We start from the raw sequence: 24552 nt of genomic DNA, 5'->3' as shown, positions 1-24552 counted from the left end.
GTAATGACTGGGGCCGGGCTGATGACTGCCCATCACCTGAGGCTCTCCTGGCTCTGTACGCAGCAGGTATCACGTTGCCCTATCAGCAATCACTGTGGTGAATGCGTATGTGCCCGAGCTCTTCGTGTGGGCAGGGATAAGCGCCCCCCATCTCTCTGGCTATATACTCACTACTCAGACCTGCTCTCCTACCGTTTGTTATCCTGGCCTGGGCTGACACACTGCGACTGCATTATCTCCCTGATCATCTGACTGCTGGCCTTCGCCGAGCCCCCAAAGTGGATCTGCACCTTCTCTATGTCCATGAGCATCTTGGAGTGGATGCTGCGCAGCTTGCCAAGGCCCGCGCTCTTCTCCAGCTGGAGCGCGTCCAAGCGAGGGTAGGGCCGAAGCCCTAACTTCAGACTGGGGCGGAGGAGGAGATGCATTCGCAGAGGGGAAAGGAAAGGAGACGTCACACGGTTACCCAGGGCTGGGACGCTGTTAGAGCTAGTCCCCCAGCCTTGCTCACACGACTAGTCCCGTGGGCTCTATCGGGGGCTGCTCACATGCGGCAGGATCGGGCCATTCCACTGTTTGGGGAGTTGGATGAGGACCCCGAGGACAGGTGAGCCGGGCTGTACCTGCCCATTTGAGTCCTGAGAAAGGTGGCTGAAACCCCACCCCGACAGCACTGGACACTGAAGTCCTCTAGTCATCTGCAAAGCAGTGTTAGCAGCAGAGCAGGCTTCCCTCACGCAGATGAGCCTCAGTCCTATGCAGCCGCGACCCCTCCGATCTGAGAGGGTATTTCACGCTTCAGGACTTACTCAGCCCTTTTTCTCCCGGAGGAGACGTCAACCAAACACTTGTGCGGGGTTCTCTCCTGTGGATACATTCCACGGGGCTGAGATCTCACAAAACTCATTGCACACTGGCTGAAGTGATTCGTTCTTTCCGCCACAGAAAAGAGTTTTGGGTTTCCCTGTTCTTGTGACGTGGGGCTGGGCATCACCCAGCAGTGAGTTTGGAGCTGTGCTCCTGCTATCGCCACAGCTGGAGGATTTACAAAGGTTTTATTGTGCAGGGTTGTGCGGCCGAGGGGAGAAAAGGTCAGTTAACTCCTTGCAAACGTCAGCAAGGCCAAAGTCTGCTGTCACTGACACCAGTGCAACCCCCAAGGAGATCAATGGGGTTGCTCCATGTAAGATCCTAGGGACATCCCCATTCGATTCCTGACCAGGACTTTCGAACAACCAAAGCAGCGGTCCCTAGAGAACCCATCCTAGAGTTTACACTGAGTCCAGCCTGTGCTGGGGCAGGATCTTGGGAGTTCAATGACTGCTGTGCAGACACTTAGGTACCTCATCTCAGTGCCTTGATTTACGGGGCAGTCCTGTAAACTGGGACATAACACACAGGTGTCCCTGAGAGCAGCACTGGCCCCTAACTAATTCACAACAGCCTGGATAAATTCCCCTCCCCTTCTCGATGACCCGGCAGGTGTAGGGATTCCAGCTCTGGGCTTCAGGAAGCATGGAGCGAAAGGAAGCGGCATTTACTTAACTAGCAAATCGCAGCAGTACAAAGCTTCAGTGCATTGAAACCCAGGGCAGGAGAGTGGCCATTCTCCCTAGGAGAAGGCAGGCAGCCCTCTGCTAGGAAGAGCAGGCCTGCAGTAGGGTGATGGGGAAAGGGGGTTGGGGGGAACCGTCCCCACTCTGCTAATTCCAAGACAGCCGGAAATGGAAGGCCTGGGAAGGGCCCCGCCTGGCTGGCTGGTCCAAGCTGCAGTTGTTGCTCCAACCCGGTCAACGTCAGAAGCTTCTGCTAGCAGAGGAACCTCTGCGCTGCCACCACTCCCAGTGGAGATGGAGAGCTCTTCCCCCTCAACCCCCGTTCTCTGGTCCCCACCCACACGTGAAGCCCAACACCAGGAGTAAAGGCCCCTCCCTCCCGCCTGCACCGTACCTGCGGGTGTGCTGCCTGACTTGCTCCAGTTCGTAGACAGTGTAGGGCCGGAGGGAGCGGTGGGATGGTAACCCCGGCACGGAGGGGATGGTCATGATGGTCCTGCCGAGTCAATAAGCAAAGGGGTCAGGGGAAGAAGAGGAGAAAATCCAAACATCCCTCGTTATTCAATCCACTGCCTGGCATGTCTGGGGTTTGCCACATGTCCCCGCAGAGAGATCTCAGCCCCTCATTTGTACACGGCGCATGGTGCTGTAGCTGCCATCCAGCAGGGGGCGTACGTGAAGCCTGGAGAACGAATCATGGATTGAATCGACCTCTCCCATTGTTGCTCCAGGGCCAGCGCTAGGAGAAGTTTACTGGACCCTAAAGCATGGATGGGGGTCAGCACCAGAGAGACTCTAATCCCTGCAGTAACACCTTCATGCCCCTCTGGCAGTGTAAAGGGGTCTGAAAGTGGGCAGAAATGGCCCCTGAGAAACTCTCTGGGGCAAGGGGCCTCCCTGACCAGTGAAGAGCTGGGCTTGGGGCTCCATGCCAGCCCTGGCACGGGGTGGGGTCAGGGTCATGTTGGGGGCATGGCCAGAGTGCACTGCACTAAAGCTCTTCCCTACTTCCTAGGGACCATGGGAAAAAGAGCTTAAGTTAGAGCAGCCTAAGGGCTGCTCTACTTTACACTGGGGCCTGGGCAGGACTGTGCAAGGCTCCAGAATGTGGGGAGTGCAAAAGGAATTTAAATTTATCTTTGCCCCCTGCCCCCTTCCTCACCTCACCACCCCCGGCCACAGCACAGGAATGGAATAATTAATATCGGGCCAACTGCATCTGAATTTACACTCTGAAACCTGTCACTATTCTGGTGACTGTCCTTGCTTTTCCACTTCAGTGTCAATCAGATTCTAGCATCTGATATGCCAGAGTTAAAGAGATTACGGCTTTATCTCATTTGATCACGGCTCTTCCAAGTTTGCAGGCGCTATGAAGCATTCGTTCCTAGCACAGGGGACTGGAGATAGCACCACACAGCGAGTATCTCACAGCAAGGGTCGGGGAGGATGAGCTCCTGAAAACGGTTACTATATAATCCTCCCTTTGTAGCACTTTCTGTGGACAAAGCTCTGCACAGTCATTGATTTATTAGCCTCCTAAGAGGTCAGTAAAATATTACTATCCCCCATTTTACAGCCAAGAACATGGAGAGATTAAATGACTTGCCGAAGACCACATACAGAGTCAGTGGCAGAGCTGGATGGGACCCAGATTTTCCATTTTGTGTGAAATTCCACACAATGAAACATTTTTTCTGTTCCAAAATTGGGGGGGGGAGAGAGATTAGAAAACTCCTGCAAAACAAAATTCCATTTTTTGTTCTGATTTTGGGGTTTTAAATTTGTATCCCTTTGTAAGATAAAATAAATTTCAAAACCAAAACATTCCCTTCTGAAACTGTCGACATGGAATGCTCCGACATCATCGGAACGCTTTCTATCAGGGGCTTTTTCAAACAGATTTTTTGTCAGCATCTACATGTTTCACTGTCCAAGAATTGGCATTTTCTGATGGAAAAACGTTCCCCTGGAAAATAGCCAACCAGCTCGACCAGTGGCAGTGCTGGGATGACAACACAGGAAGTCCTGGCTTCCAGCTCTATGCTCACACCACTGGAGCAAGGGTTTTACCCCTGGTACCTGAACCACCCCCTTTTGTCTCCTGTAACCCCATTGGTTTGACCTGGTAAGGTGGTTCCTGTGAGCTGTAGCCAATCAACCTAATTACTGCAGCTAGTCACATTTGGGAGGGTTTCTGCACAATAAGGGTTAGAAACTTGCTTAAGATCCAATAGGAAGTTTGAGGGGTACCCCCAAAAAGCAGCTTCTGAACCCACCTCGGGGACATGTCACCAGTGTTTGAATCACCATGCTAAGGCACACAGGGACACAGCACTGTGAAAACGGTGTATGTGGATGCAGAGGGAGGCATGTTGTTTCCCTCCCCAACATGGGGAAAATACATCACTGCCCCTCTTCCTCCACCCTATTTCTTTCTTCATGTCACTTAATCCATGTTGCTGAACTCAAGAGACCATGAGCAGCGGCTGCTCACCAGCCCCACCTGTAAAAGGCCGCAGCACTCTGAAGAGCCCCGTTTACGCCATTAAAACATTTGCATCCATGCGCTCAGGAAACACAGTCCAGTACTTACGGGCCAGGCACCACCATTTCCAGAGGTCTGTCGCAGGAAATGCAGTGGAAATGAGCCATCAGTCTTCTGTTGGGATGAAACCAGACATGGGAATCATTACAGGCTTGGGCCCAGGGGCAAACGGTTTCTTTGGATCTGTGCTAAGGACAATAGGACTGAATAAGAAGTTACAGAGCCCCAAGCCTCGAGGACCACCAAGTAGCCACAGAGGGCGCTAAGAACGGTGACCTGGGACATGAAATATTTCTATAGCTCCATTGGGTGACCATATCAGCAATACGCTGGCCAGGGAACTAATTTTATTCAAGTACCTACGTCGGTATTTCTATGTATTGGGCCAGATCCACAGCCAGTGTGAATGAGCACAGCTCCATTGACCTCAGTGGAACTACCTACCAGCTGAGGATCTGGCCAGTTATTTGTAATATATAATGATAATAATTCTCGGAGTTACTCAGATGAAAGGGGCTATCCTTGGCTTGTGAGCACTTTGGGGCAGGGACTCTGTATTTGTACAGTACCTAGCACTATGGGGTCCTGGGCCATGACTAGGGCTCTGAGGTGACACAGTAACACAAATAAAAAACACCACGGGAAAAGTGACACATTCACTCCTTCCACATCCCCTGTGAGGTGGGCCAATGTCATTATCCTCAGTGCACAGGTGGGGAAGTGACTTGCCCGAGGTCGCCTCGCAAATCAGAGGCAGGCTCAGCGGCCGTGATGCCAACTCCCCTGCGCTAACCGCTAGCTGTCATTGCCAGCGTGATTAAGTTTTGTCGTACACATAAACCTTGCACCTGTAACTGCTATGAAATCATTTTACACACCAGGCACTGGGTGTCACACACGTATCGACGGATATGAAATTTACACCCACGTTCACAATTATCATACACACTGGCCTTTTACACACTACACCCAGTCTGCAGTTCTATCAGCACTAAACACACCAGGAAAAAATTGCTTAAAAGCACATGTAACTTGGCATAGAACTGTGATGAAGGGGTGGAACCTGCACCCACATAAACCTTAGGCAATCCTATTAAAGCTGTCGGGGGAAGAGGGCACAGAACCAGGAACCAGATCTGCACCTTCAGACCCCAAACCCCAGAACAATCCTGCTCCTAATCACTCGTAACATTAACAAAGCAAGGATAGGGTCATGAATCAGCCACCGGCATTACTGAAAACCTGTCCTGAGTTGACATGAAAGCGCAATCTCTCTTGCAGGGACTGCATGGCGGCTCTGAACCTGCCCATTTATGTAAAGATCACCCTACAGGCAAAACTGAAATCAACCACATAGGCACCCCTGCCTTCCCCGGAGAGGTTGCCTGATGCTGGGGGAAAACCTGACTCATCTCATCAGAGTTTGTTTGCTTTTATTTTCCACCCTTCCCAGTGGATCTGATGTTAGGTTCAATAAAAAATAACAGGTGGCCCATGGGAGAGAGCACACAAGTACACGTGTGAGCTGGGAAGTGGATTCTGGATGTCAGACCCTGTCTGTATCTTACAGAACACGTGGGGCCATACAAAACTGTTATTGTGTCATCTGGCTAACAGGGTGCGACAGGACCCGCCAGGTTTCATTTCTCTGGCAGCCCCTGCAGTGTGTGGGCCCCGTGCCTCGGACCTACACACTGAGCACGGGTGCCCTCTAGTGGCCCTACATAGGGGACAACTCACAACTGGTGGCAATTCACTGTGTTGGTAAAACTCATGGGAACGTTTCTCTTCACTTCTTTCACCCCAGGATCACCAAGCACTTTGTGAATGTTGACACCGCTTGAGGAGCAAACCCCTGTGAAGTTCTTAAGTAGATATGACACACGAGTAAACTGAGGCAGAAAGAGGCAGTAAGGGGCTTCCCCAGATGACACAATGAATCTGGCCAGAGCTAGGAATAAAAGCCATGAGTCCCAATCTCCCGCTGTAACCACTGAACCATACACCTGCCCTCACATATTCCTCCAAATGGCTCTGTCTGAAGAGGCAGTGATCTCTCTTATATGAGGGCTTTGTACTGCTGCCCACCACCATAGTATCTGATGGCCTTCCACATAAAATCAGTAGCAACACCGAAGTCCCTAGTGCACTTCAAGAGCTACCAGCTCTTAGGTTTTAAGACAGGATTTTTCAAACCTGTGTAAGGGATTTAGATGCCTGATCATTTCCAATCCCTTAGGCAGCTTTGAAAATCTCCCTCTTCATTGTTAACAGCCTCCCTGTTCTGCAACTGAGCTTCTGCCTGCAACAGAACGACAGGAGCAAAGAAGCTGGAAACACCTTTAGGTCAGGAAAGTTGCAATAGTATTTGAATAGGCGAACACTAGAAAAATCCTAAAGCCAGGTCTGCACACAATTTTTATAGCAGTATAGCTATGTTGTCTAGAAGGGTGATTTTTTTTTTAATAGACTGTGTTATAGTACAAGCTCTAGTGTGGATGCAGTTATACCAGGATAAAGTTGCCTTATCGTTATTCCCCTTCCCGTATGGAGCAGCTGTACTGGTCTAAGCATATTTATACTGGTATAATTACATCCACATTAGGGGCTTGTAGTGCTTTAACTATCCTGGCACTGTACAACTTCTGTGTGTAGATAAGCCACAAGAGAAGTCAACCTGACTGAGGTTATCCCAGGAAGACAGAGAGACCAATCCCTCGGTGTAACGTGTTTCTCTAAAGCTGTAGCTGTCCATCTCCGGATGTGCTTACTTCCTAATTCCAGCAGCATCGTCCGCTGCGTACTGCGGAGCCCTCTCCTTCAGCTGTTTCCGGATGGCCTTCCAACGCTCTTCCAGCTGCTGTCTGAAGGGATCTAATTCCAGGCGGTCCAGCTGCAAGGCAATGCACAGTTCGTGAAAGCTGTGCGCATTTGTATGCATGTGTACAACTGGCTCACCAATGGGTTCAAAGGCAGTGAACACCCAGGAGAAGAGAGATGCTTTCTAAAGGGAGACATGGAGGTAGAAGCAGAAGCTGTGGGATGAAGCTAGGCAAAGGAAATCAGAGGCTGTCCCATCTCACCCTGGGAAGTTTCCCCTGCTGTTCAGATTGGAACAGTCTCTCAAGAAAAGTGGTGGAAGCTCCATCACTTGGGTCATTTGGAATAAGATGGCAGGAAGTGTTAGGAAATGTACTGCAGAGAACAATCTTGGATTGCTGGAAGTGATCTAACACTGAGCAGGGCCTTTCCATCTTTACCTCCTAAGGTTCCTAGACTCACCGAATGTCCACAGATCATCTCTAGGTGATGGGACAGCAGCAGGGCGCCACTACAACCACACGGGCAGCACATCAAACAAGGCGGGCAATTCTGCTCAGCCCACAGTCAGGGGGTGTCACAATTCAGGGCAACTCCACCTGTATTTCCACTCACTGGCCCAGCCAGGGCACCTGCTCTCTGGCTTCCAGCTCCCCAGCTGTTGCTTCTCCCGCCTCTCATTCCCTTCTGACCAGGGTATTTCCAGACTGCACAGTTCCCTGCCTTCACTGTTTATTTCCCAGCACAGACAGGTTGCCCCAGGGCACTCGCTTGCTTTCTCTTCGGAGATGGTTTGGTTAACAGGTGTGATTGCTCCGGTTATGAGTACCACACAGCTCGTTCTATGCAAGCCTCTTTGATTCTCGAGGTAAAAAGCATTACAGAGAAAACATGTTACAAACAAAGAACCTCCACACACACTAATAAGGCTACCAGTCATCACCCCCACAATAACATGGGCTCAGGCAGGAGCAGTCCTTCAAACCCCCACCAAGGGGCTGCCTTGTGGTTTCAAGTTCATCACAGCTTCAGCTCAGAACAAGCACCCAGTCTTATGGGGCCTCAGTAGGCCCAGTCCTTCCAACCCTCCCCTAAAGACTGGGGCCCTCCGTGGATCAGGGGTCCTGGATCAGGAAGAAGGCCCTAAGCCAGTTTAAAATCAGGCTATTTACCCCAAATCCCTTTCTTTGTCTGTAGATCCCTGGAGTTTGAACTAGTACACATCAGCCTGTCCAGCGCGGTGCCTTCTCTGGGGATGTTACAATCTGAGGGAATTTGCCTAATCACTCACTGCTGGTCTCCTATTTACCCGTCCCATGGAAATACACACAATCCCACCACAACACACACACACACACAACTGCATTTTTAATACGATGGACCCCCAAAGGAATTAGCTTAATTCAGTGAAGTTCACTGAGGATATTGCAGGGAACTGTCATTCTGTCACGGGGGATACATCGGTCAGTGCTGGGGAATGCTGAGCCATGCGAAATAGGAAGAGAGGAAAACAAAAAGTCATGCCTGGCTTAGCACCAGCATGCTCAGCATTGTCACAGAATCCCTGCCCCAAGGAGCTCCTGGTTTAAGGGCTAAATGCATAGGCAGCAGGACACCTTGTGTCACATCCCCTGCACCCTCTCTGAGGCCAGCAGCAGCTGGATGAGATCTGACCCTGCATGGCAGGGGTCCCAGATCTGGCTTGCTGTGTGTGGCATGGCAATCTGGTCCCTGAGCACTCCTAGCATGCATGACAAAGTCCCCTTGCTCCTGGGCTCAGGTCTGGATCCATTACAGGAGGCAGAAGGAAATGAGAATTAAAAACAAAACACTGCTGGCCGGGTTCCCATGTACACCACGGCCCCTTTGCAGTGGGGTCTGGCAGCGGGAACGGGCTTCGAGCGTAACTTTTGCTCACTTGAAGGCCCCAGAGTAACGTAAAGGGGCCCTCGGAAGAATAGGACCCAGGCCCTGCATGAAAACCCGGCAGTTATAGCAGAGACAGTGTTTAGAGCGGACCAAGCTCCTCATCCCGGCCTGCTCTAAACTGGGCCAAGTCCCTTCCCCCATTTGCCCTTCCTGTGGCTGGCAGCTGGCTAATGCACTGGGCGGGGCTGTGTGTCATGCAGAAGGCAGGTCTCCAGCTTTACCTTGGAGTCCATCTCCACCAAGATTTTGTCGAGCACTTTGTGCCAGTCCTGCTCCTGCCCGCTCATCTTGTTCACCAGATCCTGCATCATCTTATTCAGCTGCTCCGTGGTGGCATCAAACTGGGTGCGGCTGACTTTGCCAGCCAGGGCGATCTTGTCTGCTTTCTGGCCAGGGGGAGAAAGGAGAGTGACGGGGAGGGGGCGGAGGGAGGAAGAACCTGGGGCACGAGAGAGGCATTCCACCCAGCATTCCTGTTCCACAGGCCCCACATGAGCATACGGCTTCCCCTCTCGACTGCCCAGAAAGAGACGCCTCCCTCTCTTCCCAATCAAGGCTCTGGTGCTCTGCGGACGGGCTCCATCCTTCAACTCTATCCATTTTCTTTCTCCGCCCTCCCCTTTGCCCACTTAGATCAGGCCCTTCCTCATCAAAGCAGATGCTGCCACAGCATTTCAGACGGCTGGCGCCTGGGATGGCTCCTCGCCGATACCCCAGGAGAACTCTAGCATGGACCCTCCTCTTGCATATGCTGGCATAGGTCAGGAGTAGCTGCAATTGGAGCTGTGGGTACTCGGCACCTCTGAAAGCTCAAGGTGTCTCATACAGACACTGAGCAGCTGAGGCACCAAAATAAGGGGCCACGACTGACAATTCTGGCTTCTGCGTAGGTAATATAAGCGTAACAGCGTGCGCGCGACAGGGAGAGTCTCCTTAAAGTTGCATTTAGAGGATGTAAAATGCTAAGTAATCATGGTTAGCACTTTTCATCAGCAGATCTCACAGCCCCATTTAAAAGAGTCACAGACTTGCCCAAGTCCCACACAGAAGAGCCAGGAACCGATCCCAGCTCTCCAGCCTGGGATCCTAGCCAGGGGACCACACCACCTCCCACTGACTAGAGAGCCTAAACGTACCTCTCCTGTGCCTGTGAAAGAAACCACGTGCGTCTGTCCCACCCAAGCGGTGCTGCACACCCCCTTACCACGTCAATTTCTGTCTCCAGATGCTCTTTGTTTGCTTTCTCCTTTTCCAACTTCTCCAGTGACTGGAAGAGAAGCTTTACAGAACACAGAAGAGGCGGAGATGAAAAGCGGTCAGAGAACGAGGAGGCTGAGATTACTGTACAATCCTTGCCATCTCCCAGACCACCAGCAGCACCTGCACGTGCTCCCTGGTGGCCTGAGGCCTCTTGGGGCTCAGATATCTTGAGTCATCACTAAACACAACAGCAGGGTATTGAAGGGGGCACATCTGGGCCTAGTCAGTGTAAGAACCTGCAGACAGGAGAGCTGCCCATGTGATATTCCCTGTCTGCCCTTTGATCCCCTCTCCAGGTCTCCTCTCTCTCAAGAGGGTGCTCACCTAGCAGAGACTCACTGTGCGTCAGGCCCCTCGTGTTTTAATGCCTGTGGTGGGCGTTATATTTCTGGGGTCAGTCTCTGATGGCAGCCTCAGGAAATCCACGGTGTATCATAACAGGCAACTCAGTGGCATGACTCAGTCTGCTGCAGTACTTGATGTTGGACTAGGAGAGAGCAGCTCCAGGTCTAACACCCACCTATCCTCTGTGCTATGTAGAGCCTCAGATGTGTTGGGTTCTCCCAGGGCAGGAGAGAGGATCCTTTGTCTCCTTCGCCCATCCCTTTGTTTTCCTTGCTAACGAGCGTCCATGATGAGGAAGCACAGCGCTAAGAGCATCCCTGATTACCAAGCCACCCACACCCTTGGTGAGTACAGGCAGCACCTTATCCTCTAGCCGGCCCCCTGCCGTCACTTACAGCGATATCCTTCTGCTTCTGCCGATGGTCTTCTATGAGGTTCCCTGTGGTGGCACTGAGATTCTCACAGTCTCCTTGCACCTGGAGGATGGTGTTTTGGATGCGACTCAGCAGCTCTTCGTCCTGATTCAAAGGCAATGGAGGGGAAAGTGAAGCTCTGTAGCAGGGAATTAGTGACAGACACAAAGCCTTCGAACCACAGAGCAGGCCTGGCATGGGCAAGAGGTACGACGCCTCATCCCTCCCTTGGAGGGCTCTCCGCTACAGCTGGGCCCAGCCAGTGCTTGGCTCCCCTTCTGAGGCTGCCAGCCGTGGATGTGCTTTTGGTGACACGGACACCTGCTCACTTGCACATGGAGATCTGGATCGACCGCCTGTGTCACACAGGCCACACTTACACGGCATCCATGGCAAAGATTTTCAGCCAGTACTAGTCAATTCAAATGAGTGACCTCAAGGTGACAGGCTCCGTAGACAACTCTTCACCAATCCCCAGTCCCCCTTGAGCAGAATGATATATGGGGTATCCGGGACACATCCCTTCCTGCTGGACACACTCCAGATAGAAGTGGTTCCCAGTGGCAGTCGAGGGCCTATAGTTCTGTGCCAGCACCCACGGGTTGTACTGGAACTGGCTAAGTATGGATCTGTTTGATCCCCTGAGCCTTCCTTTTAGGAGTGATATTTACAACATGCCTAGTGCTGGCTATTGTTTTTGCAGACTCTGCTTCCAAAAGAGGATGCATACTCCAGACATGCAAAGCCAGCACTTGTGTGTGTGCACTATCGCTGCTCATCCTCGTCTCAGATCCGTTTGTGCAAAACGAGCCTGTGCCCACTTTTGCAGACACAATCAGCTACTGTGACTTTTAACGTGAAAGAGAAGCTGCAGCTGAATATTTGACCCTAGGAATCATTCCAGCGTCTCCTGGGGCCCGCTCAGCTCGGTGAAGGTGCCATTCGGATCAGCTAGAAAATGACTGCTGAACCACGACCAGAAACTGTTCATCTCCCAAAACATTTTCCACACGTTGAGCAAGTAAGGCTCACAAACCCCATCCCCAAGAAGTAAGTATTTTTGTCCCCACTTCACCAAACAGGAAACTAAGGCATGGAGAGGTTCTGTGCCAAAACAGTGACAGGAAGAGAACTCAGGCGTCCTGGCCCCAATCTCATGCATAGATCTCTAGATAGATCATAACATTGCATCGGTTCATCATAATGGGGCTCTGACACAGTGAAGAATGATACGGTGTAAGTGTCATAAGGCCACTATGTTGTCCCACACAGGAGATCCAACACCAAGAGTGGCAGGAACGTAACTGTGCCACCTACATCCACACAAGGACTGGGCTGGCCTCGTTCTCCTCTCTAATCACAGGTTCTTCATTTAATGGCAGATGTTCTGTGGGATTTACTGATGCCACACGGGGTCACGTGCAGCCCAATTCCCCATTCGGTCACGAACTAGGGTCTTCTTCCAGCTCTGCTCTGGACAAGTGCTGATCTGAACAGCATCAAGCCAGAGATGGGATATTCCCTTTATGACATGGGTGCACGGATGAGAGATGGGCTGGACTGTCTGGCTTGCAAGTTGCACATAGAACTGATAGTGCAACGTGTGTCTGAGGGCAGGGTGGGAACCCGTGCAAAGCAAGAGCTACAGACCGCAGAGCAAATGGATGAATGGAACCCTTGTGATTTGCACTGGACTCAAACTGTTACGCCAAAATCCCTGTTCAAATCCCTGCCTCCTCCTCTTCGCCATTTTGGTGAAGCTGAGTGCTACCGCAAGAGAGAGACTGCACTGCCCTCAGCCTGGCACAGGACAGCAGGTAATAAGCAAGCTGCATCACACGTAGAGCTCTGCTGATCATAACCTGCAGCACACTCTGCTAATCCGGTCTTGGAATCCCACACACACCTCTGCCAAGGCACCTCAGCCCCAACCTGCAGCACCACCTGCTATGCCAGCCCTGAGAGGATACGTTCACACAGCTCTGGCGATGCACCCAAGCCCTGACCTGCACCCCCACCTACTGCAGTCTGCCGATGTGCCTCGGTCCTGGCCTCCACCACCCCTGCTATTCCAGTTTGCAGCTTCTCTAGAGCAGAAACCACGAGCCATGCGGAACGCTGGGATGGCTTTGTAGGGCTGGGCATGAGCCCACTAGGCAGTGGGAAGACACACAAAAATCACTCTGACATGTGACCCCTAAAATCAGGATTTGAGACCAGGCCTCGAGATGAGGGGTCAGGGCACCCACCTCCCAGGCCAGCCAGCAGGTGCAAACCAAGGCTAAACGAGGAGCCAGAACGACGATAGGCTTCCCAGGGAGCCGGCAGTGATCTGCTCCTGCGTGGTGTGCAGCGCAGAGGGGCTGAATTGGTCACAGTCACATGACTCCCGTGGGCAGCGCTTCCCGTGGGCTCTGCATTAGGAGCAATCAGCATGCCCTGGGCTGCCGCCTGCTGCTCCGACTCACTGCTGCACTGGGCTGCGGACCCAGATCCCAAAGGATCCAGTCTGAACCATCCCCTCACAGGGCCACTGAAATCCTCCATCCCTCGCTCCCCACAGGTACTGCATTACGGTCACAGCTTCGGCCTGGAAGTCTGGACAATAAAGCAGGGTGTTTCCCTTTGGCTGGCCTTACCTGGCTCCTCAGCGGCGGCCGCTTTGCTGGCTTGCTTTCCGCGTGCCTCGTCATGAAGCTGCTAATTAAATCCTGCAGCTGTTCGTAGCGTTTGAACAGCTGGCTAACCTGCTCGCTGACGTCTAGGCTGCAGGCCGGGCACGTGCCATGCGGCGCTGCCTCCCCAGGCTCCGGGCTAGTGGGCATGCTCATGGATAGCAAGGTGGAGGAGGAAGTCATCATGTTCTCTATGATAGATCTAAGCTTGTCTAACTGTAGGCAGGGGAGAGAAGGAGTTGGGTTTGAAACAGGCAGCGCTCAGCAGAATTTCTCTGCTTGCTAAGGCACCTAAGGCACAGCCCCTGCAGCTCCCATTGGCTGTGGTTCCTGGCCAGTGGGAACTGTGGGGATGGTGCTTGGAGTGAGGGCAGTGTGCAGAGCAGAGTCCCCGGGCTTCCCCTATGTGTAGGAGCCGGAGGGGGCACATGCCGCTGCTTCCGAGAGCCGCATGGAGCGGCCCCCTACTCTGCTCCCCAGCTGGACCGCCGGAGCAGGGCAAGCCCCAGATCCCACTCCCCAGCAGGAGTTCGAGGGCCGGATGAAAATGGCTGGCAGGCTGTATCTGACCCACAGGCCATAGTTTGCCCATCCTGTCCTACACCAACGAAAAATGTTTCCCTGGCTCTGGAGGGAGCTCAAATGCCCCTTCCTTCCCCTGCAGGATCCAGGGAGGGAGGCAGCAGATAGTGAGGCAAGAGGCCCTTTGGAGCCCAACTAAGAGCTTTGACCCACTCCACAAGGCTAGGGCGCTGGCTTGAAGAGGAGGAAATCTGGAGACTTTTGTACTGAACAACTGTCCGACACCACAGGGGAACTGGGCAAGCAGAGATACCCAGAGTTACCACTGTGCCAACCCCAAAGGGCAGCTGTTTCACAGCAAGCCAGTGAGCAGCCCGTCCTCTCGCCTCAAACCACCTGACCTGTTCCTGCAGGTAGAGGGCTGTGTCAGTGACCGACTGCTCCAGCTTGGCTTTGCCGTGATCCTGCTGCTCCCTCAGCTCCTGCAGCTCTTTCTCTATGTCGTGCACTGTCGATCTGGACCACAGAGCCAACAACAGAACGGGTCATTTGCTGAGCAGAGGTGCTGCCATGGGGCTTGGAGCACGGAGACAGGGACCAGCACCCAGCACGGGGAGGTGCTAACCCTCCGCTGTGCCAAATGCAGCTCCCCTTTGAAGTCAGCTTGTTTACCCTAGGGCTGAATTTGGCCCCTGACACGGTTCTGTTCTACGAACCATGGCATATGGGTCACCTGTTACAAACCAGTTCTACATGCACCAAACCCTTTGGGACGCTGGGAATGAGCCTAGCTCATTTTTAAGCCAGCCTTAGTGGGCTGCGGTCTAGTTAGCATGGATGAGCCCTATAGGTTATGCAGTTCATAAGTCCTCCAGAACGTGGACCAGATGCTACAGCTCAGCCCCATCCCGGGGAATGGAATAGGGACGGCAGTCTTGGTCATGACGAACTACTTGGGATCCTGAGTAGTTAACTGTAGTTCAGTTCTGCATCAACTCAGGTCTGAACCTGGTGAGACAGAACTAGATATCACAGCTCAGGTCTACATGAGGGATTCGGATCAGAAACTGTAGATTGTATGAAAGAACAACAAACGAGGCACTGGAATCCAGCTCTATAGCATAGGTACAAATCCTCTGGAGTCTGGACCAGTATTAGAGTCCAGCTTTATTATAGCATCATAGAATATCAGGGTTGGAAGAGACCTCAGGAGGTCATCTAGTCCAACCCCCTGCTCAAAGCAGGACCAACACCAACTAAATAAATGTAACCTGTCTGATAACAGGCCCCTGTCTTATCAGAGGCCAGCTCTACAGCTCGTGTGAATCCTGTGGAACCGAAGCTTGTTGCTGGAGCCTGTTGCTTTAGCATCAGAGACGCACACATCCACAGCTCTCTTCGCCTCTTTTTACCTGAGATAACCTAACTGCAGGTTAATCTGACTGGATCCCTTCACTTTCTGATCTGCTTCTGTTGCCACCTCTGCTTCAAGGACATTCTCCAGCTTCCTTACCTAGAACCATGAAAAGTCAGGACTTCAGGCACACATCTGCCTGCAAGGACTTCCCTCAAAATGGCTGAATAACTCCTCACCCCCCCGGCCTCAGCCCATGTGCTGGCTTCAAATACGGCTAAACGCAGCCCTGAGGTAAGCAGACGACACGCTAATTATTTCAAAGGATTTGCATCCACTCATATCTGAATTTAGCTCAGTGTATTAAACACAAAAATGTGATGCACACACACACACACACACACACAGGGGATCTTGGACTAACCTATTCAGTAGCTAGGAATCTGCACACTGTCCCACTCACCCAGCAGTCCTCCCCCTTCCAAACTGCCCTGAGCACAGAAAGCAAGAGGGCAGCCTAGTGTACATCATGACAGAAAATAATCCTTGGCAAGACAGAGCAGAGGTGGGCTTGGGTAGGATGGCTGAAGAATCTGGGGCTCTCTTTGCAAGGGGGCTAGGTAGGGAGGAAGCCTGGAACAACCTGTTCTGAGGGACACAAGGGCCAGTCTCCCACCCCCTCTCCTTTCCCAGGGCTTCTCCCCCACCTCATACCGCTCTTATTATTGTTCTTAATATTCTGAGCGTGCCAAGAAGCCAGTGAGTTCACGGAACCGTTGTGTTGGGCACTTTACTAAGACACTGTAAGAGAGTCTTGCCCTTAAGAGCTCACAGTCTAAACAGACAAGCCAGACAAAGGTGTGGGGGGGGGATGAATTAACCATTGTACATGGATAATACTGGGAATATCTTAAGCGCTGAATTCTCCAGATTAAGCAGCCCCTGGATAATTCTCCCTCTGTAGGGAGACTCTCCACCAGTTTAAAGCTGATGGAGGCAGCTGTGATGCCTCCTGCACTGGCATTCCTCTTCTAATGCATGGGAAGGGGTCATAGCAGACCCAAGCTCAACTCCACCTGATTTTTCACTGATGTAACGTCCTTGAGGGAATCAAGCGCTAAGTGACTTGCTTAAGGTCGCAGAGGCAGTCTGTGGCAGAGTCTGACACGGAACCCAAAGGTCTCCAGAGTCTCAGTTCAGAGCCTTAACCACACTATGAAACAAGAGGGATGTTCACCACTAATGCCGATACCACAACTCCACAGCCTATAGCACATGTTCAGACCCTGGATGAAACAGTACCAAAGTCCCTGTCTCACACACCATCCCAGCTAACCATAGTGGACTTGTTACCATTGCTGATTCCATACAAGACGGCACACCAGCTGCTCACCTTGGCCTTTACATCTTTCATGTCTTCTGCCGTGGCCTTCAGGGAAGACAGCTGGTCCATGAGGTCAGCAGGCATGCTGGAGAGGTTCTTAGGGACTAGACACCACCACAGAAATACAAAGGAAGCACTTCATTGATTGTGTACATAAGAACAGCCATACTGGGTCAGACCAATGGTCCATCTAGCCCAGTATCCTGTCTTCCGACAGAGGCCAATGCCAGATGCTTCAGAGGGAATGAACAGAACAGGGCAATTATCAAGTAAGCCGTTGTCCAGTCCCAGCTTCTGGCTGTCAGAGATTTAGGGACACCCAGAACATCGGGTTGCGTCCTGACCATCTTGGCTAATAGCCATGGATAGAGCTATCCTCCGTGAACTTATCTAAGCCTTGTTGAACCCAAATATACTTGTGACCTTCACAACATTCTCTGTCAACGAGTGCCACAGGTTGACTGTGCGTTGTGTGAAGAAATACTTCCTTTTGTTTTAAACCTGCTGCTTATTAATTTCATTGGGTGACCCCTGGTTCTTATGTTATGTGAAGGGGTAAATAACACTTCCCCCATTCACTTTCTCCACACTATTCGTCACTTTGTAGACCTCTATCATATCCCCCCCAGTCGTCTCTTTTCTAAGCTGACAAGTCCCAGTTTTTTTTCTCTCTCCTTGTTCGGAAGCTGTTCCATACCCCAATCATATTTGTTGCCCTTCTCTGTGTCTTTACCAATTCTAATACATATTTTCGAAATGGGGCAACCAGAACTGCATGCCATGGATTTATATAGCGGCATTATTATATTTTATGTCTTATTATCTATCCTTTTCTTAATCGTTCCTAACATCCCGTCAGCTTTTTTGACCGCTAGTGCACATTCAGCAGATATTTTCAGAAAACTACCACCAATGACTCCAAGATCTCTTTCTTGAGTGGTAACAGCTCATTTAGACCCCATGTTTAGTTGGGATTATTTCTTCCAAAGTGCACTACTTTGTACTTACCAACACTGAATTTCATCTGCCATTTTGTTGCCCAGTCACCCAGTTTTGTGAGATCCCTTTGTAACTCTTCACAGTCAGCTTTGGATTTAACTATCTTGAGTAATTTTGTATCACCTGCAAATTTTGCCACCTTCCTGTTTACCCCCTTTTCCTGATCATTTATGAATGTGCTAAACAGTACTGATCCCAGTAGGGAACCCTGGGGGGATGACTGCTATTTACCTCTCTCCGCTGTGAAAACTGACCATTTATTCCTACCCTTTGTTTCCTGTCTTTTAACCAGTTACTGAGCCAGAAGAGGACCTCCCCTCTTACCCCAAAACGGCTTACTTTGCTTGACAGCCTTGGTTGAGGGACTTTGCCAAAGGCTCTCTCAACGTGCAAGTACACTATATCCACTGTCATGCTTATTGACTCCCTCAAAAAATTCTGATCGATTGGGGAGGCATGATTTCCCTTTGCAAAAGCCACTTTGACTCTTCCCCAAAATATCGTGTTCATTTCTGGGTCTGATAATTCTGTTCTTTACTATGTTTTCAGCCAATTTGCCTGGTACTGAAGTTAGGTTTACCAGCCTATAATTGCCAGGATCACCTCTGGAACCTTTTTTAAAAATCAGTGTCACATTAGCTATCCTCCAGTCATCTGGTACAGAGATTTAAGCGACAGGTTACATACCACAGTTAATAGTTCTGCAATTTCATATCTGAGTTCCTTCGGAACTCTTGGGCGAATACCATCTGGTCCTGGTGACTGTTACTGTTTAATTTATCAATTTGTTCCAAAACCTCCTTATTATCACCTAAGTCTGGGACAGTTTCTCAGATCTATCACCTTAAAGAGAATTCCATACCTGAACCAACCCCCCTCACACTCTCTGCAGTGAAGACCGATGCAAAGAACTAATTTAGCTTCTCTGCAACGACCTTGTCTTCCCTGAGTGCTCCTTTAGCACCTGCTTCTGATATACTTAAAAAATTGCTGCTAGTTTCTGTGTCTTTGCTAGTTGCTTTTCAAATTCTTTTCTGGCTTGTCTAATTATACTTTTACACTTGCTTGACTTGCCAGAGGTTTTGCTCCCTTCTATTTTCCTCGGTATGATTTGACTTCCAATTTTTAGAGGATGTCTTTTTGCCTCTAACTGCCTCTTTTACTCTGTTGTTTAGCCACGGTGGCATTTTTTTTCTTTTGGTCCTTGCACTGTTTTTTTTTTATTTGGGGTATATACATTTAATTTGAGCCTTTATGGTGTTTTCAAAGCATTTCCATGCAGCTTGCAGGCATTTCGCTCTTGTGGCTGTTCCTTTTAATTTCATTTCCATTTAACTAGTTTCCTTATTTTTGTGTCGTTCTCCTTTTTGAAGCTAAATGCTACTGTGGTAGGTTTCTTTGGTATTTCCCCCCTGTAGGAACGTTACATTTAATCACATTATGGCATTACCAAGCAATTCAATTATATTCACATCTTGTACCGGATCCTGCGTTCCATTTAGGATTAAATCAAGAATTGCCTCTCCCTTTGTGGGTTCCAGGACGAGCTTCTTCAAGAAGCACCTATTAATGGTGTCTAGTAATTTTATCTCTGCAGTCCAGCCTTAGGTGACATGTTCCCTGTAAATATGGGGACAGTCTAATTATTACTGGGTTTTCTGGTTTTGTAGCATTTCACAATCAGCATCACCATCCTGGTCAGGTGGTCGGTAGTGTATTCCTATGGCTATACTCTTACTATTCAAGCACGGAATTTTTATCCATACAGAGTCTATGGTACAGTTTAAGCATTTAAAATTTTAGTATATTTGACCCTGCTTTCTTTCACATATAGTGCCACTCCTCCACCAGGATGACTTACTCTGTCATTCCGACGTATTTTGTATCCTAGTACTACTGTGTTCCATTGATTATAATCTTTTCACCAGATGTCTGTGATGCCGGTTATGTCAATAGCCTCATTTAATACCAGGCACTCAAGTTCATCCACCTCAGCATTTCGACTTCGAGCATTTGTGCACAAGCACTTAGAAAATGTGTCTGTATTCAGCTGGCTGCCTTTGTGTGATGTAATTGAATTGGATTCTTTTGTTTGATTGTTCCTCTTCAGTTCCTACTTGCACTTTATCAGCTTCTACCCCTTTCCTCTTTACTAGGATACAGAAGCCCCCTTTGATAAGTCTATGGTTTAGCTCAGGGGCAGACCCGGAAAGCAGATTACCAGCTACCGCCTCCAAACCAACACAAGCGGAGAGGGGAAGCTCCCCTAAGAATGGAATTGCACTCCCTGTGCCCCCATTGAGCCCCACAGCCCCCATCAGTGCCCCCCACTGGGATATTTTGTTTCGTTTCAGGATGGGGGATGGAAATGCAACAAGATACTTAGAAATGACCCAGAAAATGATCCAAATGCGATAAAAGGCTCCTTTTCAAAATGGTGCCTTGGAAGCGAACCCTAGACCCCCGTCAAAGTCAGGGCAAGAGTCCCAAGGCGGAATATTTATGACCGTTAAGTGCACCACTCGGGATATTTACACCCTCAAACGACAGCCCGGTCAAAGTCAGCTGCACCCATTCCACCAAGCGCGTCTCACTGGGGAGTCGGCCCAAAGGTATGAGCAGTGGGCCGGTCACTGAGGAACCATGGGGAGGGATCCAGGCCTCAGCCAAGGACACCACTGCTCACCCAGACACCCCTGCGGATCCAGCAGAAGGCTAGTGTCAGCACCACTCTGGGGAGCCAGACCCGAGGAGTGTTTGCCCAGGAAGCCGCCGGCAGAAGGCCGTGATGAAGACACTGGCTGCGGGGGAAGTGCCTACCTGCATCCGAGAGGAACTGTCGCAGCTTGTCGAGGTCAGCACGGCTACACTTGAATTGCTCCAGGTGGTTTATCTGCTCCTGCAAGGCGGCGTAGAGGTCGGTCAGCTGCCCGACCTGGCGCAGAGCTTCCACAGTATCCGAGTAGCGGCTGGAGGCGCTGCTGGAGCCGGAGGACTCTCGCGGCATGGAGGAGGTTTGGCGTTTGTCCTTCTCTTGGAAAGGTGATGCCGGGGACGTAACGGCAGAGTGAGGTCCAGGTGGAATTGCAAGCTGGGCTGCTAGAGCTGAGGGACCTGCTGCCGGTGATGTGGGCTGGAATGCTGAAGTGTCTGCTGGGGTCCCGAGGTAGCCTGCCTGGGCCCCTGGAGCTCCGGGCCAGACTCCAGGAGGCCCCACCTGGGTCACTGGGGAACTGGGCCAGGTGCCAGGGAAGTTCGGCTGGATTCCTGGAGCACCTGCCTGGGCCCCGGGGGAGCCTGGCTGGGCCCCGGGGAAGCCTGGCTGGGCCCCGGGGAAGCCTGGCTGGGCCGCTGGCTGGGCCCCGGGGAAGCCTGGCTGGGCCGCTGGCTGGGCCCCGGGGAAGCCTGGCTGGGCCGCTGGCTGGGCCCCGGCGGAGCCTGGCTGGGCTCCTGGATGGGCCCCGGCGGAGCCTGGCTGGGCCCCTGGATGGGCCCCGGCGGAGCCTGGCTGGGCCCCTGGCTGGGTCCTGGGGGAGCCTGGCTGGGCCCCTGGCTGGGTCCTGGGGGAGCCTGGCTGGGCCACTGGAGTGATTGCTTGGGCTTCTGGTGTGCCTCCCCTGGTTCCTGGAGTGCCTGCCCGGGCTGCTGGCTGGACCGCTGCCATGCCTGCCCTGGTCCCTGCCTGCATCCCTGGAGTACCAGGTCTGCTGCTGGGAGAGCCGGGCTGGCTCCCTGGAGCCCCTGCCCAGGGTGCAGAGGGTTTTCTGGCTTGGGCGTCCATAACTGAAGCTGGTTGCTCGGCTGGAGAGGGCTGGCCTAGGCTGGGATCCACAGACTGGGCTTCCTGGAAACCAATGGAACGGGAGCAATTTACTGATGGGCACTAGTTCAAAGCAAAGTGTGTGTGGGGGGGGGAGCTGGGATATTCAAAACCACCTTCTTCTATTTCTGCACTTCAACTGGAAGTAACGGTACCGTCAAATCAGACAGGCCTATCTGGACAGAATGGGCCATGGGACAGGACATGCCCCCAAACTGGCCTTTATATTGAAAGGAAGCAGCAATCACAAAACGCCCTCTGAAGACATTGCTGGTCGCTGAGCCAATTCCACTAGTGGCCAAGTGTCTCCTAGGAGCCTGCTTTCTAGAGGAGTCTCTGGGATGGGGTTCCTAGCAGATATCTGACCCTCCCTCTCAATTGTGTACACTTGCCCCGTCAGTCACACCCTTCCCCACCATGGGGAAATCACCAGCGACTTCCCACATTCCCTTCCCACCAGGTATTAGTTACTCTGTCTGCCAAAACGCCCTCCACAGGAACAACAAGCATTGTGTATGCATGAAAATCACATAAGCCAGAACTGAAACCCTGGACTGACGCACTCTTGAGCTAAAATGCGTGAGGCTGAGGTTGGGGGAGGAGTTGGTATCAGGATCCTGGGCATAATTCTGTAGCGGGGTCCCCAGGCCAAACCAGAACCCCAGGTCCACCCTCAGACTCTCAGGAGCTGGAAATCCACATCCAACTCTAGATCTGGTGGCTCAGGCCTATCCTATTCTGAGAAGGTCTGATCAGCTTTAGCACCTCCTAACAGCACCAATACATTCCAGGGACTGTCTTTGGAATGACTGATTCTGGGAACAAGCAGTCACATTTAAATGAAATGTCATTCTGTGGTAAGGAAAGAAATGATTTCTTCTGGAAACTATGCCACCTCCATGCGTCCGTAGGGGTAACTTTATAGAGTTTCTGACACAGAACAAGAATAGCACGCGTTAGGAATATCATGTGTTGCTTACTATAGAGATTAGCACTGGAACAGAAGCTCCCAATTGATCAATTAACTTCTTGTATTCCTATGGGTTGATTTGCCCTATAGGATATCATCTCCTGTGAGTGTCTCTATTTTTCTACTCCATACCTAGAGAGGGATCTCAGTAGCTAATCTGTGACTCCCATAGAAGGGTACAGTCATGATATGGCCACCTTGTATGAAGCTACATGAAGTTGATTGTTTGACAGGCATGCTATGAGCCACATGCTGCCCCTGAGCGTCCCTCACAGGGATGGAAGAGTGTATTACAGATGTGTTCAATCAGGCACATTCCTTCGTTAGCTTGGATTTAAGGTTGCTGAAGTACAAACCTCACCAAGGTGATTACTACAAGTTGAAGTCCCCAGTTAAACCAATCTTCACCCACAAGCCTTCCTGTGCAAACATGCTCACAGGCACCTCACCTCCACTACAAGCTCCCTTGCACCTCCAATGAGGATCAATCACAATACACACATGCAGCTATTCTAACCCACTCCAAGTGTATAACTGTAACTCTGACCGCAGCTAAACTGATCTATTCTCCATAGATGCAAGTGCGCTGGTGAAGTGTAGAATGTGCCATTTGAACATGATGAAGGAAGAGGTCAAAGCGAAGGGGAGGGCATTTGCATGTGAATTAGAGTAACGGGATGTGTGCATTCTGGGGGAGACACGGGGTGTGAGCCGGAGGGGGAGAAGTGGAGATCTGCTCTGATGAACCTCTTGGAAAAGAGCAGGGTTTAGTCCTGTGTGTGTAAAGTATTCAGTTCTGCTAGCACAATGGTACATGGAAACACTGTGCAAGTTCCTCCATACCTTCCAATGCTCTGCCAAATGCATCTCCATCCTGACCCACAACACCTTGCCTTACTCCACCCTAGCATTTCTCCAGCTTGACCACAAGCTACCAATTGTGTCACGCTGTGGGGCTATTTTCTGAGGCTGGCAGCCATCCCCTGGCAACAGCCACCAAATTCATCTTCACTCACGACTAGCCTTCTAAGCAACCCCTATAAGACATGGTGACTCCACGGCTATCTAATCATGAAGATTCAGCCAGTGACTTCCTTAGACTGTTAAATGCAACAGGAAGCTGCCCTAGGCCTGCACCGTGAAGACAAGAAAAAGGAAAGAACCAGATCAGTTAGCTCATCTATAAGACATTTTTAACGTGCATGGAAAGAAAGGACCAAATTCATGCACTGGGTAAAGCTGATGGGTCAGTGGGGTTACACCAGTGGTTAATTTAGTCCAGTGACCATTGTAAAATTCTGTAATGCACAAATGTGAGGCCTCCAAATGACACAAATAACCCTTCTCATATTGTGCTGGTTAGACACTGTGACAGGGGTGGTGGAGACTTCCCAAAAGTGGCCCCCTACGTGGCCCCACTCCTGCCACCCTCTTCTCCCTGAGGCCCCGCCCCCAGCAAAGCAGGAAGCAGGAGCGAGGTCGGGGACCCTGGGCCCCAACATCTGCCCATGGTGGGGGGGCCAGAGAGCAGCCCCAGGCCCACGTCCCCGCCCCCGGACTCCTCCGCCCTGGGCAGATGGAGGGTCAGCGGCTCCCCACCATTGCCCAGGCTCCCTGGGCCAGGCTCCACTTCTGGCCTGGCTAGGAGGTGGAACCTCAGGGGGACAAAGAGGGACAGGGCTGGGGCCGGTGGTGAAAAGTGGACGGGCAAAAAGTGGGAGGGCCACGGCCCCTTGGCTCCCCTGTTCCGGCGCCCCTGCACTGGGAAGGAGTCATACAAGGATTCCCAGTGCTCAGGCATGGCCCCTGGGTGTCAGAGAATGGCAGTCACAAGGTACCATCACAACATGGGGTCAGAGGGCAGGCGGAGGGAAAAGGCCTCACTGTCTCTTACAGCTCCAGGTTCACACAGCTTTGCTCTCACACGTTTAGAGAGAGAAGCCTTGGACGAGAGCCT

General features: G+C 51.4%; 1 protein-coding gene across 3 annotated transcripts in view; it reads right to left on the bottom strand.

Moving 5' to 3' along the window:
* The window catches only part of QRICH2 (glutamine rich 2), a 55000-nt gene that overhangs the window by 11798 nt on the left and 18650 nt on the right, over positions 1-24552 (bottom strand). The window contains exons 5-16 of one of the 3 annotated variants that reach the window (XM_044982845.1): positions 20626-20704; positions 16816-16910; positions 15481-15581; positions 14470-14584; positions 13511-13762; positions 10854-10976; positions 10058-10132; positions 9075-9239; positions 6876-6997; positions 4153-4218; positions 1951-2052; positions 193-405 (exon numbers count right to left, since the gene is read on the bottom strand). In XM_044982845.1, coding sequence (XP_044838780.1) covers positions 193-405; positions 1951-2052; positions 4153-4218; positions 6876-6997; positions 9075-9239; positions 10058-10132; positions 10854-10976; positions 13511-13762; positions 14470-14584; positions 15481-15581; positions 16816-16910; positions 20626-20704 — 1508 coding nt within the window. The remainder of the gene's footprint in view (positions 1-192; positions 406-1950; positions 2053-4152; positions 4219-6875; positions 6998-9074; positions 9240-10057; positions 10133-10853; positions 10977-13510; positions 13763-14469; positions 14585-15480; positions 15582-16815; positions 16911-20625; positions 20705-24552) is intronic. The other 2 variants (XM_044982846.1, XM_044982847.1) reach the window with 2 other exon arrangements.

The sequence above is a fragment of the Mauremys mutica genome, chromosome 12, assembly GCF_020497125.1.
Source record: "Mauremys mutica isolate MM-2020 ecotype Southern chromosome 12, ASM2049712v1, whole genome shotgun sequence".
NCBI lineage: Eukaryota > Metazoa > Chordata > Testudines > Geoemydidae > Mauremys > Mauremys mutica.
This window is presented reverse-complemented; position numbering and strand designations above follow the sequence as displayed.